We start from the raw sequence: 15,941 nt of genomic DNA, 5'->3' as shown, positions 1-15,941 counted from the left end.
TGAAGGCCTTTTTGGGTTGAGATAATTGATTGTTCTATTGACTTCTTGAATTTCAAGCTCCAGCTCATTCCTTAGATTTGGGAAATTCTCATCCACTATTTGTCTGAAAATGCTTTCTTGTCCCTGCTCCTTTTCCTCACCTTCTGTAGTGCCCATTATTCTTATGTTTCCTTTCCTGATGGTATCAGCTAGTTCTTGTATTTCTATTTCATTATGTTTCATTCTTTGGTTTTTCTTTTCTTCCTTCTGATTTATGTCTATATTTCTGTCTTAGATATCACTGATCCTTTCCTCCATTTGGTCGACTCTATTTCCCAAGCTTGCTATTTCATTTTTCAACTCTTGCAGTGTGTTCTTCATTTCCAGAAGTTCTATTTGGTTCCTTTTGAGGGTTTCAATCTTCTTACTCTGCTCAGAGTTGTTTTTTCAATTCTTGAAATTGTTCATTTGAGTTGTTTTGGAACTCACTGAGTTTTTTCAGAAGTACCATCCCGAATTCTTTGTCATTTAAGTCGAATATTTTTACGTCCGTAAGTTTATTTTCTGGAGATTTTTCTTTTTATTTCTGAGATGCCTTGTCACCTTGATTGTTCATGGTATTTAATGGATATTTCTCTGCCTGAGCATTAATGAAAGTGTATTCTGTTGTTTTTCAGAAAGAAGATTTATTATATAAAGGTCTCTCTTTAGCCTGTTGCAAAGAAGGCGCTTTTCTTTTGGTTTCCAGTAGGTGGTGTCTAAGCTCTTGGCTTCCTGCTTTATATAAAGCCTAACTAAATGTCTTTATTTTCTTGTAGATATTTAATCACACTTGCTACTCTCAGTTTCAGTCTCTGTAAGTGTTAGCAACAGTTTTGGTAGCATTTGCTCAGATTCCCCTGGGTCTCTGCAATGATCGATCTTGGAGGGTATGGGGGGAGGGGGCCTCTGGTTTGGGGGTTGGGGGCTGTGGCTCAGCCTCGGTTTTGCAACCAGGGCCGGTAAAAATCAACTGTTGTTTCTCTGCGGTCCTGCCCCGCTTCTCTGCTTTCTGCCTTGATGACTGGGCCCTACTGCTGGCTGCTAGAAGTTCGGGCACTTTCAGGCATGCTGATCAGGGAAGTCGCTGCACCTTCACTCCTCCCTCTCCTCCTGTAAGGCACTCCGTGGCCTGCGAGAGGCAGCTTCTTTATTTCTCGCTGTCCACCGCCCGACACCCGGGGTTCTCACCTGTGGTGGCTCTTACACGCAGATCCTCAGCTCAGACATGCTGGTGTGCAGTTTGGGTGTTTTTTTGTTGAGCTTTAGATATTCAGCTTATTATTGTTTCAAGGGGAGAGATCTGAGGACGTCTTTCACTCTGCCATGTTTCCCCACGTGAGCCTGTTTTCCTAATTTGAGGACACTTTTTGGCCTTTCAAAATACATTAAACAAATGATCATGAGTGCTTAAAAATAATAAACCCTAATTTGAGTCAATACATACTCACAATACATCAGTACTGGTTTTAATTCTGAGTTCTAGCTGGACTGTCTCCTCTAACCAGGTGCCTACTAGTCTGTTTCTCAACTAAGTTTTCTGGGATTAGAAGTTTCTTAGGTTCCCTCTCCTTTTGTAAAAGAGCAAGAACTTTCTACAGGAAACGCAAAACCAACCTAGCAATCATCCTATATCAATCAGAAGAACTCTCTGTTATAAGAAATTTGACTCAAACTGGCTTAAGCAAAAAACCCAAATATATTGGCTCTTGAAACTAAAGAAGTCCAAGAAAGCCTGACTGCAGGTATACCTGAAAGTATCGCATTGTATAATAGTATCAGGACTCACATTCTCTCCATCTCTTGACTCTGCTTTCCGGGTTTGTTTCTTTCTCAGGCTAGCTCTCTCCACATGGAAGCACATTTGTTGCCAGAAGCTTCAGACTAACAGCCTCATAGTTTCAAATCCAATGGGAAGAGAGAATGGTTCTTTGCCTGTATCTCAAGCAAAAGTTGTAGGATGATCTACAGTTGAGCCTGATTACATGGCTTCATTACGTATTTGTTCCTGAATCAATCACTGACTTAAAGGGGATGAAATGCTCTGATTGGCCAGACTTGAGTTTTGTGCCCAACTGTCATCAGAGGTGACATCTTTGGATAGAGAGTTGGGGACACGTGGTACTTCTAAAGAAAAAGCAGAATGTTGTAAACAATAGTAAGAGAATGAATGCCGAGCAGCAAATATAAACAAGCACAAGATAAACAGTTACAGGTTCTAATGTTCTATGAGCCAAAGTACTCAGCTATACATATTCTTAACTAAACTCCAAGCACATGTAATGACAATAAGATATAACATTAGAAATCAGGACAATTCCTAAAATAGAGGCCAGATAACTACTGCCAACATATGGACAGAGATCCTATATTCTGGCAAATATAGCTTTCGTCAGTTAATATAAAGCACCTCTCACTGAATCAAGTTATGCTAGAGTCAGTACCTGTGAATCCAGAGCAATGTAACAAATGTCAATCTTCCCTTACACTGACTTTATCATGACCTTGGAAATTCTAGGATTTAAAAACAAAGGAGCCATAACAGAGAGTAAAGGAGCCAAAGGCAAGCAGGCTCAGAAGTTTTCCGCTCATCCTAAAGAGCTAGCAGAGAAGAAAAGTTCTTCTCAGATGGTGTCCATATGGTTTACATACCATGTATATAGAATTTATGTCAAATCTACAGCCAGGGACAAGGGTAATGCAGAAGAAACCAATCAATCACCTTTTTTAGCACTAGAATCCACTGAGAATGTGATCTCATCCAGGCACTGGGGAATGAGAGGGGTCATTGTTGGAGGGAGACAGCAGACCCGTAAGACAGAATTTGGTTTTGGTTGGATGAAACTGTTAGCAGCGCCCTCGTATCCCCTGAATGTGTTATTTTGTTCCAAAAGTAGAGAAAGGTGCAATATGATGGGTATTTTCAAAATGAAGGTTAACATTTTGAAACTCTAAATCTGAATCTTTCTCAAACATAAACTGCGAATTTAAAATGCCCCCAAAATTAAGCAAATCTCCTAAATACACTTTCTGGGTATCAGATCTCTTCTTCACGAAACAGCCCGGATGATGGCTAAAGTGTGTTTCAAATCTAAAATTCTATAACTAGCCCTTTCTCAGAAAAGGCTGTTCCTAACTACAGAGGTATCTCAGCCTGGAGACTTGGCCTCGGCTCACACTCAGCACCACCTCCATCACCTCCACCTCCTGCCATAGGTGGTGATGATGACAATGATGGTGATGATGATGATGATGATGATAATGGTGGCTAACAGGAATTAAGCATGTACAATAGCTAGGCATATTGTACTCTTCTTTAACCAAGTGCTTTACATGGTTTATATGTAAGTTCTATAGGTATCTCCACTTAACAGATGAAAATAAGGGATAGAGGGGAAAAAGTGACCTATACAAAGTCACGACTAGTAAGTGGCTCCACATATTTAACCCAATCATTTGATTTGTGGACATAGTAGGAAGGATCTCAATTTTTCACTTTCAGTAACAAGCTAGTTGTTACTTCTAATCACTCTCAGCTGTCTAATTTAGATGTGCATGAACAAGCCTCACATAATAAGGGCAAGGCTAAAATAATTTGGATAATTGTCTGATGGCAACTTTCTTTGGCTCACCACAGAACATTCTGCAGTTGAACGTCTGGAACCAGAAGGGAAAATACTAAAGGACTCACCTTAGCCACCCATCCATTCTGGGAACTGAAGGGTGCTATACAGAAAGTAGGACTTTTAGTGTCATCCCAAGTTCAAGTCCTGGCTCTGCCACTTACCAGCTGAGTCACTGGAAAAATGTATGTTTTCAGTGTCAGTTTCTTTTCTGTAAAGTAGGGATGACACCACATACTTCATAGTGAGAGAGTACCACATAAAACAGTTAACAGCTTTATGTTAGTCCACAGTAAATGCTTCACAATGATAGCATCGTGTTCTGCGTGGGAAAGTCTGAATCCCAAGATGATCAATATAAGATATCTGCAGAAGGGACAGAAAACTCAGAAGAACACAGAAAAGGATTAAATTCAGAGATAGTCGTTCTATTTCTGCAAGAACTAATCTTGACTGAAATAACCCTAAATGTGCTTCTTCCTCTTTCCTGGAACAAAGAACAATTTTATTGTCTGTTCAAGTTTCCCTTGAACCACTCTCACTTGTATACGAGAGTTTTCAGATTATAACTAGCAGCAGCACTGCTACTGATGAGAAAGGTAGAGGAAGGGGTGTGAAGGGACAGGTCAGGCAATTTGCCTCCACTTGCCACTTCTTGAGGTTCCAGGAAGCAGATAGTGGTGGTTCCTCATACCTCAGGGAAGTTTGATCTGTTTAAAATCATCGGTCTTCCTTCTCAATAGTATCTGCTTCCCCAATCACCAGAGCTATCCCTAAAGCAGCTCTTACTCCCTTGAAAATATGGATCAAGAAGACGGAAAGGGTAGGGGGTTGGCTCGATAGATATATTTCGGAATTTACTTAGCTACACCTTTATCATCATTATTACACAACATTATTTGGTCTTTGGTGTTTGTCAGGCGTCAGAACTACTGTAGGTTGGATGCTGACATTAGGCTAAAGTGAGCAGGGAGCCAAGAGTGGTTTCGTACCCATATATTTAACTGCACAACATACCATGGAGAGTATCCTCATGGGATTTGCTGCCTAAAGTTGGCAGTCAGTCATGCTTAGAGATGGTTCAAAAGAATATTTGAGGAATCCCATGAGCAAAAGAAGTCACGCACAAAAGAGTACATAGTAAATGATGCCATTTGTATGAAGCTAAAAAACAGGCCAATCTAAACTCTAATGCTAGAAGTCAGAATAGTGGATACCTTGGGTGGGAAAATTCTGGGCGATAGAAATGTTATTTTTCTTAAAGTGCTGGCTAACAGGTATGTTCGCTTTGTGAGAAATTTCTAGAACTGTATCTTTATGATTTTTTAGATGTATGTTATACTTCAGTAAGTTTACTGAGAGGGGAAAGAACAAAAGAAACAAAAGGAAATAAACGGAAATTTAAAACAGAAAAGTAAAATAATAAGAGCCTGAAAAGATGTTTCATTAAGTAAAATCACAATGAGCTATCATGACACGCTTATTAGAATAGCTAAAATTCAAAAATGGTGATGATACCAAATGCTGGTGAGAACTTGGAGAAAATGAGACTCTCATACATTGCTGCTGTTAAGGTAAAATGGCATAGCCACTCTGGAACATGGTTTTGGCAGTATTTACCATATGATTCAGCAATCACACTCTTGAGCATTTATGCTAGAAAAATAAAAACTTATTTCACACAAAAACCTATATACAAACACTCATAGCAACTTTATTCATAGTAGAAAGATATTGGAAACAACCCAAATGTCCTTCAGTGAATGAATAGTCAAACAAACTCTAGCACATTCGTATAATGAAATACTACACAGCAATAAAAAGGGATGAGTTACTGATACATGCAACAACCTGGATGGGCCTCAGGAGCATTATGCTTAGTGAAAAAAGCCAATCTCAGAAGGTTCATACTTTATAATTCCATTTATATAACATTCTCGAAATGATAAAACTATAGAAATGGAGAACAGATGACTGGTTACTATGGATGAGAGAGGGTGGAGTGAGAGGGTGTGAGTACAGAGAGGTAGGTTGTAGGAAAAAGTTCTTCCGTGATGATAAAACAGTTCTGTCTTGATTATGGTGACAGTTACACAAATCTAACATGGAATAAAATGACATAAAACTACACACACACAGACACACACGCACACATGAATAAAAGTTTTTAAAAAATGAACCCTATTTAGGGAAAACTGATTAAGGTGTGTAGTCTAGTACCAACATCATACCAACATCGATTCCTGGTTTTGCTATTGTCCTATACCTATATAATAGGTTGCCACTGGAGAAAGCTGGATGAAAGGTATACAGGACTCTTTGTACTATTTTTACAATTTCTTATGAGTCTATGATTATTTTAAAATAAAAACATTTAAATAAAAGAGAAGAATCTTCAACCTTGTCCAGTTTCGATTAGCCCCATACATGTCTGTAAATGATGCTCTCCTCAGGCAGGGTTGCTATCCCAGAACTGATATATCTTAGTTTGGAGCACTATTAGAAGAAAACACACAATCTTTACATGAAAGTGCATCTATAGAAAATACTCACAAATGGTGAGGGATAGGAGCAACTAAATTATGCTTCTTAGGCTCACAGTTTCACTTCTCTTGCTCCTTGGGCTTGTATGATTTGCATAATGGGTTTCACATCAATTTAGGATTTAAGACTCTTATCCTAAAAGTGGAATCTTCATATATATGTAGAAAGATTTTCTTAAATATTATGAGAATGAAATAGAAAAATTAAAGGTAAGCTACTGAGGGAAAACATCTGTATTGAACTCAGCAATGGAAAAAAGATTAAAAAGTTTAGTTTGTTAAAGTTTAAACTTGGTTTTTGCTGACAGCAACCAGGAAGTCAGAGCCTCTTACTCAGATGTCAGCTTTCCTTCTCCGTAAGCTAAAAAAAGTAGGCAGCCAATTTCCTACCAATGGGATTGCGTCTTTTCAAGTCTGGGAGAAGCGAGTGTGGCAATCACAGTTTTAACGCAGATTAGAGCAGACATCTTCTTTCTTGGCCTGCTAATCAAAGCAAAGGTGGTTTGGAACGCAGGGTAGGTTTTTACACAATCAGTCATATTTATATTATTATTCTTGGTTGAAATTACATAGTTAGTCAAGAGACAGATAAAACACACTCAAACTGAAACTTCAAAAGCCCATCTTTTTGTAATGAGGAGAAATAAAAAATCCTGTCATAAATTACCAAGGGTCAGGAAGTGTTGTAACTTGCTCAAAAAGGACTTTAGACACCAACTCTCTAACAGTAACCCAATGGAAAGGAAAAGATCCCTGTTGTATCTAGAGCCACAGGGAAAGCCACTAGGGACAAAAGTATTTAGGGTCTAACCCCCCACACTGGGCTTTGTCCTCAGGCTGCATTCCTAGGACTGACTTCCAAGCCTTTACCAGCAAGAGGACATGCTGGCTGTTTGCTACTGTTTCTTCTCTAAGACACGGGAACTCAGGCAATGATTAGTGACAAGTGAGCAGACAGAACGAAATGGTGGGTGGGACCCACTGAGACCTGGCTCAGCGGCATGGCTGGAGAGAAACATGGAAGGGCCATCTTCACTGGACCCGTTCAACCATGCATTTCTGTGTCCTGGTCTGAGACCTCTGTGGACACAGGTATATCTCATTGAGGATAAGGCAACGAAGCACGAGTTTATCCAGTTTCCTAAACTGGGCTACAGTCTATTTCTAAAAAAAATGATTTAAAAAATTCTTTCCTTAATATTGAATGTCAACTGTAATTGAAAAAAAAATTTTTTTAAATTATTTCCTATTGTTGTTTCTCAAATATTCCAAGGAATTGAAATGTTAATTAAATATTAAAATGTTACTTCTTATTTTTCAATTAGATTCTTTCATTCAGTACAGTTCGTAATCTGTGTTCTGCCATGGACTCATTTACAACCATTTTTATTTATTTATTTATTTATTTATTTATTTATTTATTTATTTATTATTTTTTATTTATTTATTTTTTAGGTGAGGCACCCCTCGATTGACCTCACAGATTACAAAGACTTTGTCAGCTTACAATCCCTTATTTTTTTATTTTTTTACGACTACAGCACCTGGTCTTCTTAGGTGGTCTCCCACCCAAGTACTAACCAGGAACAACCCTGCTTAGCTTCTGAGATCAGACGGGATCGACAACCATTTCTATTTTGAATGGGAAAAAAATGGTGTGTAAACATTTTTCTTTTACTTGTACTACTCATCACATACACACACACACACACACACACACACACACACACACACAGATTTTGAAAAAAAAATATTTTGAGCTTATTGCTTTTAAAACACAGATTTAAAATTTAAAAACTAATTGAAAAATTTAAAACCAGAAAGCCTATTCGAGGCTAGCAAAGCCTTTCTTGGTTTTTCTCATGCTGGGAATTCCAATTTAGTACTAACCTACCTGTGCAGCAGTTAGTAAACAATTCAGCTACAGGAACTAGGTGTTATTGTGTAGTTCCAAGGCCTAGCCTTGTGTTGAGTACATAGTGGGTGTTCATTATAAATGGAAAACAAAATTTTTTTTAAAGAGGACTGAGATTTAATAAAATTCTCTTGGGCTTTGGAAGTTTGTTGTTTAATTCTTTTAGGCTCCGATTTATTTCCACCGCTTACATAAACAATACCTCACACGGGAATAGTCCTCAGGAAGTTTCAAAGTCCTCCATGTTTTATTCAATTTTATACTTAAAATTAGAATATGAGGTAGTTGATTTTATCCAAATTATAGAGATAAGCTGGCAGACGAAAAGCTGGAAACACCGGATACTGCTCCAGCACATGCCCCCTGCACCCTGCCAGTTCCATCTGGCCACCCTCTCACGAGGAACAGATGCCAAACTCCTGATACATGGTGTTTGAAAATACTGTGGAATGTTTCCACTCGTGGATTTTACTGTATATTCTCCAGTGACTTTCGGTAAGCTAAAAATGTGACAACTCTGTTATGAGAACACAGAGTCCATGTGATTAGGGAACAGCAATAATGTTGGCACTTTTATCTAGTTATCAGTAAGTCCTCTTCCAGGACATTAAATGTCTTATAAAAATGTATAATTTGCTTGGCAAGTACTTACCCTTCAGTGAAAACAAGTGGTCTTAGCAGCAAAAAATTGCTGATAAATGACTTAGAATTGGTAATCGGTGGCTCTTGCTGGGCTGATAAAAGTCCATTTCCAGGAAAATGAAACCTGGGCTTCTTATAAAACATAAATCATCCCAGATAATGGTGACAATCTAGGTATGTACACTCAGAGTTTTCACTTCCATGCATGTGTTTATACTTCGTATCAGGCAGTTTTAAAGGATTTAATCAATCTGTCTGTAAGCTTTTAAGTGGAAAAAACAAAGTACAGAGAAGCATATTGTCTTAGATCGTTCTGCAAATCAAAACACATACCTTTTAAAATCAAATATTCTTTCCTTGTGTTAAGAACAAATTTCAAGTGCTTGATCAGCCAGTTTATTTCCATAAGGCAGAAATACAGTTATGCAGCTGTTAGTGGAGAAGGCAGAGAATTTCCTCAGCCACCCACAATGGAAGATGAGGGGCCTTTATCCATTGGCTGGCTAATTTTATAAAACTCTCATGGAAATTTGGTGGATACACAGCACAATTCTCTATACTTGAAGAACAATTTCCAAAGCACAGATGTTTTTCTCTTAACTGTGAACGCTGGCTGACTTGTCCGTATCCTTTTTCAGTGCTCAGCAGACAGGATGTTTTTGGAGTGGCTTATCCCCTGTAACTTTGGGCTGATGTTCATTGCTGGATGGAAAACACGTCTTCGGCTAGACAGACATAAATCAATACTACAGAAAAATGTTTCCATTTTGGGAAATTCCCCAAGACAAAAGCGTCTTTCGGGCTAACCGTGAGGACAAATCAATAAAAATCTGGCTACCGGTGAGGACAAATCAATAAAAGAGAAAATGGATTTTCAATAATTTGCCATAATAGTGATATGTGATTATAAGTTCCTAAAGATTTTCCTGTTATACTTTAGAAATAAAAAGTTGATTCATTTTTCTGGATAATGTCTCAGTGTTTTCATTAGGGGGTTTCTATAAAGATCTGAATCACAATAAAAAGATTACTTCAGAGCTAGGATAAAATTTTGCCTGTCATAAACACTAAATGTTAAAACCTGTGTTGCGTTTAACAACTTACACAGAAGCTTTATGCCTAGGAAAACAATATATAAAGTAAAACAGTAATTTTTCAAACTCTGCAAAGTTCAACTAATTTAGATAACACAAGCTTGGAAATGCAAGATTGGCTAAAAATTTTAAAATATTACAAATCCTATTAACATGCTAATTAAGTTTATTAGAATATTTTAATTTCCTAGCAATAGCACTTACTTTTTACTACAAATATTTCATCATATGGACAGACAGGCTCATCTTTTATTATCAGTCAAGGTTGGTATGCTAAATTATAACTTAGCTTATGTGTTCTCAACAAGTATCTCAAGGATAAATTAAAATTTCCATTAAAAAACCCAACTTACTTAAAATGTACAGACCACAAAAGTGCTATATTCATCCTTTGTGGGGAACACAACATCAGAAATTTTAAGCTTTGTGTTTTTGTTTTAAGTATTTTCATGGTAGAAGAAAAAAACTTTATAGATAATTGTAAATGAGATAGTTAGGTAAGACCAAAAAAAAGCATTATTTCTGTATCATTAAATTTCCTAACACTTGCTCTTCTTTTAAATTAATTATGAGTTGTATATGAAAGGTGTAATAATCAGAAAAACACAAGGCTATTTTTAAACTAACTTGCTCAGATGTTTCCAGCCTCTAAACCTGGAAAATAACATCGAAGTTTCAAACTGATGCCGTACCTTTTCTGGGGAACACAATGGTGAGCTGTCGCTTCTGTCTTTGTTGTACGCACACACGGTGCCTTGCATGCACACCGAAAAACCACCTGGGGGTGGGGGTATACTGAACCTCAGGAGTCAATGTTCAAAGTCTTTAATTGTGAGCACCTTGAATGAGGTTCCAGAGGGGACAAATTTGAGCCATGAGGTGTCCGCAAACGGGGAGTCACATTGAAAACTGTGAAATGTCTTTGTATAAAATTATCCCCAGATCTTTACAGGATAGGTCAGACCTGCAGGATTTAAATGTCATGTAAAATGTCACTATGTGAAAAACCACTTCAGAAGCACATTGCCCACTCTTCTCTGAACCAATGATGTTTCTCTAATTGCCTTTAACCATACTATCTTTAAATGAAAAGTTTTATTGATATTGTGGTTTTGACACTTAATAGCTGTGTGACCTCAGGCAAATTCCTTAATTTCTCTTGCCTTAATGTCCTCATTTGTGAAATGGTGTGGCAGGGATTAAATGAGTTTATGTGCCTGGCACATAATAACCACTCTGTGTCAGTTGTTAATACTGGTATTAATTCATCTATTATGTTAACTCATAATGTTTGCAGAGAAGCCATCAGCACAAAATTTAAAAAATCAATTATAACACAATTCATACTTTTTCCTAAATGTAAAAAGACTCGATTTTTAAAAAAGTTCCTAAGACCCCAAGATGACTATCACTTGGCTCAGAATTATCTATCCTAAGCACATCTGGATTCTTTCCAGCTTTAAAATCCACCTCCCCCACCCCCAACTAATTTCATGCACCAGAGGCCTCCTATTGCATCAGAAATGAACTTGCAAGACTGTGTACCTGACCCTTCTAAGGCATGCCTCCCAGGCACAGGACTGGGAAGGAGATGAGTTCCTGCCAGTTAAGATGATGCTGAGTGACAGCAACAAACAGGTTTCCCTCTTTCAGGGTATTCCTCACTGCCTTCCTTCCCCCACATACATTTGATTGCTAGCCTGCAGGCACATCCCTATACTCTAAATATGTGCAAACGGATCTAAATTTATCCCTGGTTGGCTCTTTCTCTCTGGTTGGCCCTGCCCATAGCTAGAGATGAGCAAGAAGGACCCACTAACTGCCTGGGCAGTCCATTTTCCAAACCTTTGAAGGAGATCTGGAGAGAACGGAATGCACCAAATCAGTAGCTCCCACAGATCACACTCTCAGCTTTCCCATGTGAGGAAAACAGAGCTGATCAAGGAAGAAAGCTGAACTAAATTTATAAGCTACTTAGCGGGCTATGAAGCTAGAGTGGTCACTTCTGCCATCACTTCGCTATTGGTATACCATCTAGTGGTCACCTATCAGCTCTGGGAAGTTGAGAACGGTAATTTCAGTTTAAATCTTTACGTCAGGATTTAATATCAAACAGGGGGATGCTCTTTGCTTCTGCTGCTTGTCTTAGACAAGCACATGAGGGTCCCAAAGAAGCTGACCCCTGTAGTGAGTTAAAGCAGATCTCAATCTCTGGAATTTTTAGTTGTAGGACTTTTCCTGGAGAAATTTTATTTTAATGTCAATATTCTAGGAGGCAGGCAAATTCAAGGCAAAAGAGTATACTAAATCACAGACACAGTGACAATGCAAATATTTAGTGCTAGTGGTTTAGTCTGTTATTTCCCAACATGGTATAGGTGGCCAGCAGGTTTCCATTTATTTTATTTTATTTTTACAAAACAAGCAAATGCTTACTTTATCATGAGCACACATGAAATTATATAGAAACACAGATGAACTGCTTGAAATGCAAATACTCTTTGGTTTACTCATCAAAATAGCCAATATAAAAAAAAAGCAAAAATCTTATCAGTTAAATAAAAAAGCAATGTTCTTTATTTACCTACCAAACCTTACTAAACATTGAAATGCATTAATTTTCATTCTCATGTTCTGTAGCAATAGCTTTTCTTCCCTTTTGTCTTCATCCCCCTAAATTATTTTGATGGGATCATCTCTTAAATAAAGATTGTCTTATTTTTCTTAAAAACACTTACTTTTTATTGTCCCAATATCAAGAACGACCTAGATTTTCTCTTTTTCTCTTACATTTGAAATGGATATTGAAAATGGAGACTCCATCAGCACATTTTCAAGATAATATGAAAGTTAAGCCCCCAACAAGCATTTCAAGGCAACGTCATGTGACTGCATTTAGGGGAATTATCATGCTTTGGGAAGCATCACTGTCAGTACTGAACTCGATTCCAGAAGCATATTCTTATATTAGGCATTATTCATTATGTCAAATACAGTTGGTTTCCATGATATTAATTTCAGAGAAATAGTTTTCTATTTTTCTGAAGGTTCGAATTTAACTGTCTTAATTCTTGAATGTCTTAATTCTTAATTAAGAGTTAATTCTTGAATGTCAATGACAAAAATCTTTAACAAAAGAATCTTTAACAAAAAGTAGACTTGAAAATGGAATAGTTTCAAAAGAAGAAATGACAGCAAGAGAAATTTCTTGGCTTTTTAAAAGACGTACATATACAAAGTAAGGACTAAAAGTGAATCAAAATACATAACCTGTACACTTTAGAAATATCCAATGTGCCACCAGCATAACTGCCCTAAAAAAGATGTCTTGAGGTTTGGAGCCATACATATTTTTCTCTGTATAACTCTATACCTTCATTATGCAATCAAACATCTTCCCGATGATCTGTTAACCCTTAGGAAGCTTTTAACTACAATTTTTGGCAATGTGCTTTTCTTCAAATAAAATCAGCCTCATAAAACATTATCATTAATGTCTGACGATCGAACTGAGCAAAGTCTTTCTGAAATATGCATAATCCTTAAAAAAATTCTTTTTTTCCTTCATAAATCAACCGTGCTCCATCTGCAAATAAATCATGAGCAGTCACAATCTTAATTCACATGCTCAGATGTTCTCTTCATCCAGCATTTTGTTGATACCATCACAAAGTTTTTGTAAGTGGGGTTTAAAATTTCCAAAGGGATTATACAAGGCCGCCAAAAAATCACAATCTGAAAAATGATCAAAGACATTATTAATCCGTCCGTGTGACTTCGTGGTGAGGTGACGCTGAATGATTTGGTGGAGCATCTCTCTGCATTCGTTTAGCAGCCTGGATAACACATTCCGGTCAAAGGTGTAATCCACCTGATGGAAACTGACCACGGTCATAGCAAGTTGATGAACCTTCTTCTTAAATTTCTCCATCAGGGCTAACTCATCTTGATTAAACTGGTTATTCCTGTAAAGAATGGCCAGCTTAATGACTGTTTTGATGAGGTTTTTGATGATTTTCTCTGCCTCCTTCTTGTTCTGAGTGTACTCCTTGGTCACCCGATAGAGCTCATCTAGCACTTCACTGCTCGTGTCATCGATTAAGGTGGTAGCGATGGATTTGGATACCATTTTACCCAAGATCTTCTTTTGTGCCTGAACGGCCAAGTTTTTGGAATTAAAGACATCTGTGGCCACTAAAAACAAAGGACGGATTAAAAAAAAATAAATCAGCAAATATCTGAGAGAAGCAAATTAAAAAAACAGATATTAAGGTATATATTCCTTCTCATTTTCCCACCATATGGTTTACCTCCCATCTACTGACATTAATTTCCGTTTAGAAAGGAAATTTTTAAAAAATTCCCTACATTTCTGGGCATTAGGTTCTCATTTGTGACATTAACAGGTTACGCATAATCTTTAAGGCCTTAGGCAATTCAAGTATTTTATACCTTCTGCTATGTAGTCAATATTTTGTTTAGAAGTTAAAGGATTCAACTTATTTAAAAATAACTTTTTCTGACTATAAAAACAGTATGTCTCACGAGGCAATAAGTTTTCATGCAATTTTTCCCTAGTTTAACTTTATAAGAAATCCATCAAAAACATAAAATCGACCCGACTGTTCCCTGGGCAACAGTAACCATGAACAATTTAAAGAAACACATTTAAATGTAAGAGGGACAAATGACAAAGCCGTGATATCGAGTAAAAAGGCAAATTCATGGAAGCAAATCAAAAGGAGATCCCTGCTTTATAATCCAGTTGCAAAAAGTCAAATTTCTCAAGACATTGGCCAGTACCTACCAATTCGGCCATCCTAACCTCCCTAAATTTCAACTCCAGAAGCTGAGTGTTAGAAAACAAATATTCCTTGGAGCACCTATTGTCACTTGCTATTTCTGATGAATAGTCACTGTTCCCTTTAAATTTGTGTATACTTTGAGGAAATAAACCCACTGTATGCGCTAAAAAAAAAAATGCTACATGAACAACACACTCCGAAAAAGCCGATGCTTAGAGTTTACTATTGGAAATATCAGTTAATTTGACAGAGGTTTGAGATACATATATTAAGTTGCATGTGTTAAATGTTAATGAGACATTCTGTGATGTTCCTAGTTTACAGCCAGTCAGTGCTCAATAAATGTTTATTCTCCAAATGAAGTTTAGGTTTTTCTCCAGAATCTTCCCTCGCTCTGTGCATGCTGCTCCACTACACCTGTGCTTTCTCTCTCTTCTCAGAGCTGTAGCTTTTGAGGTCTCCATTCCACTTGTGGGTCCAGAAGCAGCTTTTCTCTCTGCATATATCAGTGTATAAGCCTAGGCCTGGGTGTTGGAAAGCATTCGGTGATGAAAGATAAAAAGCTTAGAAATACAGATATGTAAGAATGAGTCAGGGCATCAATGATATAAAATTATTTCTAGTTTGGATAGGCTAGCAACATCAGAAAACTAAAGGGCAGCTGCTCCCTAATCCAGGCTGAGGATATATAAGGAGAGTGACTCCCTCAGTGTGGAACTGCCATGTTTGATTTAAAGGCTGGGCCAAAGTAGCTCATGGTATACACTACAGGTAGCTGCAAAGGGGTTCCTGATGACCAAAACATCATTCATTAATATACAGACCCTACACCCTGAAAGAACATCTTGATTGAACTAGAAATCGTACCCTCAAATAAATGTCGATATTTAAACTTCTGAAACGGGAACTGAAACTGCAGAAGAAGTAACGAAATATATTTTGAGAAAGAAAAGGAAAGTGAAAAAGCATGAGAAATAGCTAACTCCGTGAAGGTTTCTAAGCTTTTTTTAAATTTTCATCATTTAAGCAGTAGTCTATTTCCAACTCTATTCTTCAATGGTTTGCAAAAGAGCATATGGGTCAGTTCGCACTAAAGAACTGATACAGAAAAACATGGCACGCATGTAGTTGATATTACTATATTAAGATCAGGGACTATCTTCCATTACTGAGCTTATGATACAGACTTTAACAAATGAATAAATCTAATTTATATAGAGAGGGATGCTCCAGAAAATATATATTATTTTTGTTTGGTATTTATATAATAAATAAGACACTACAAATTGATGCAAGTGAAA

At 37.3% G+C, this 15,941-nt stretch overlaps 1 protein-coding gene across 4 annotated transcripts in view; it reads right to left on the bottom strand.

The window, feature by feature from the left end:
• Nucleotides 1-12,155: 12,155 nt before the first annotated feature.
• Nucleotides 12,156-15,941, bottom strand: part of TNFAIP8 (TNF alpha induced protein 8) — a 102,573-nt gene continuing 98,787 nt past the window's right edge. For all 4 annotated transcript variants that reach the window (XM_039848521.1, XM_039848520.1, XM_039848519.1 and 1 more), the window contains exon 2: nt 12,156-14,029. In XM_039848521.1, coding sequence (XP_039704455.1) covers nt 13,464-14,029 — 566 coding nt within the window. In that variant the 3' untranslated portion in view covers nt 12,156-13,463. The remainder of the gene's footprint in view (nt 14,030-15,941) is intronic.

The sequence above is a fragment of the Pteropus medius genome, unplaced genomic scaffold (assembly GCF_902729225.1).
Source record: "Pteropus medius unplaced genomic scaffold, Ma_sr-lr_union100, whole genome shotgun sequence".
Lineage (NCBI taxonomy): Eukaryota > Metazoa > Chordata > Mammalia > Chiroptera > Pteropodidae > Pteropus > Pteropus medius.
This window is presented reverse-complemented; position numbering and strand designations above follow the sequence as displayed.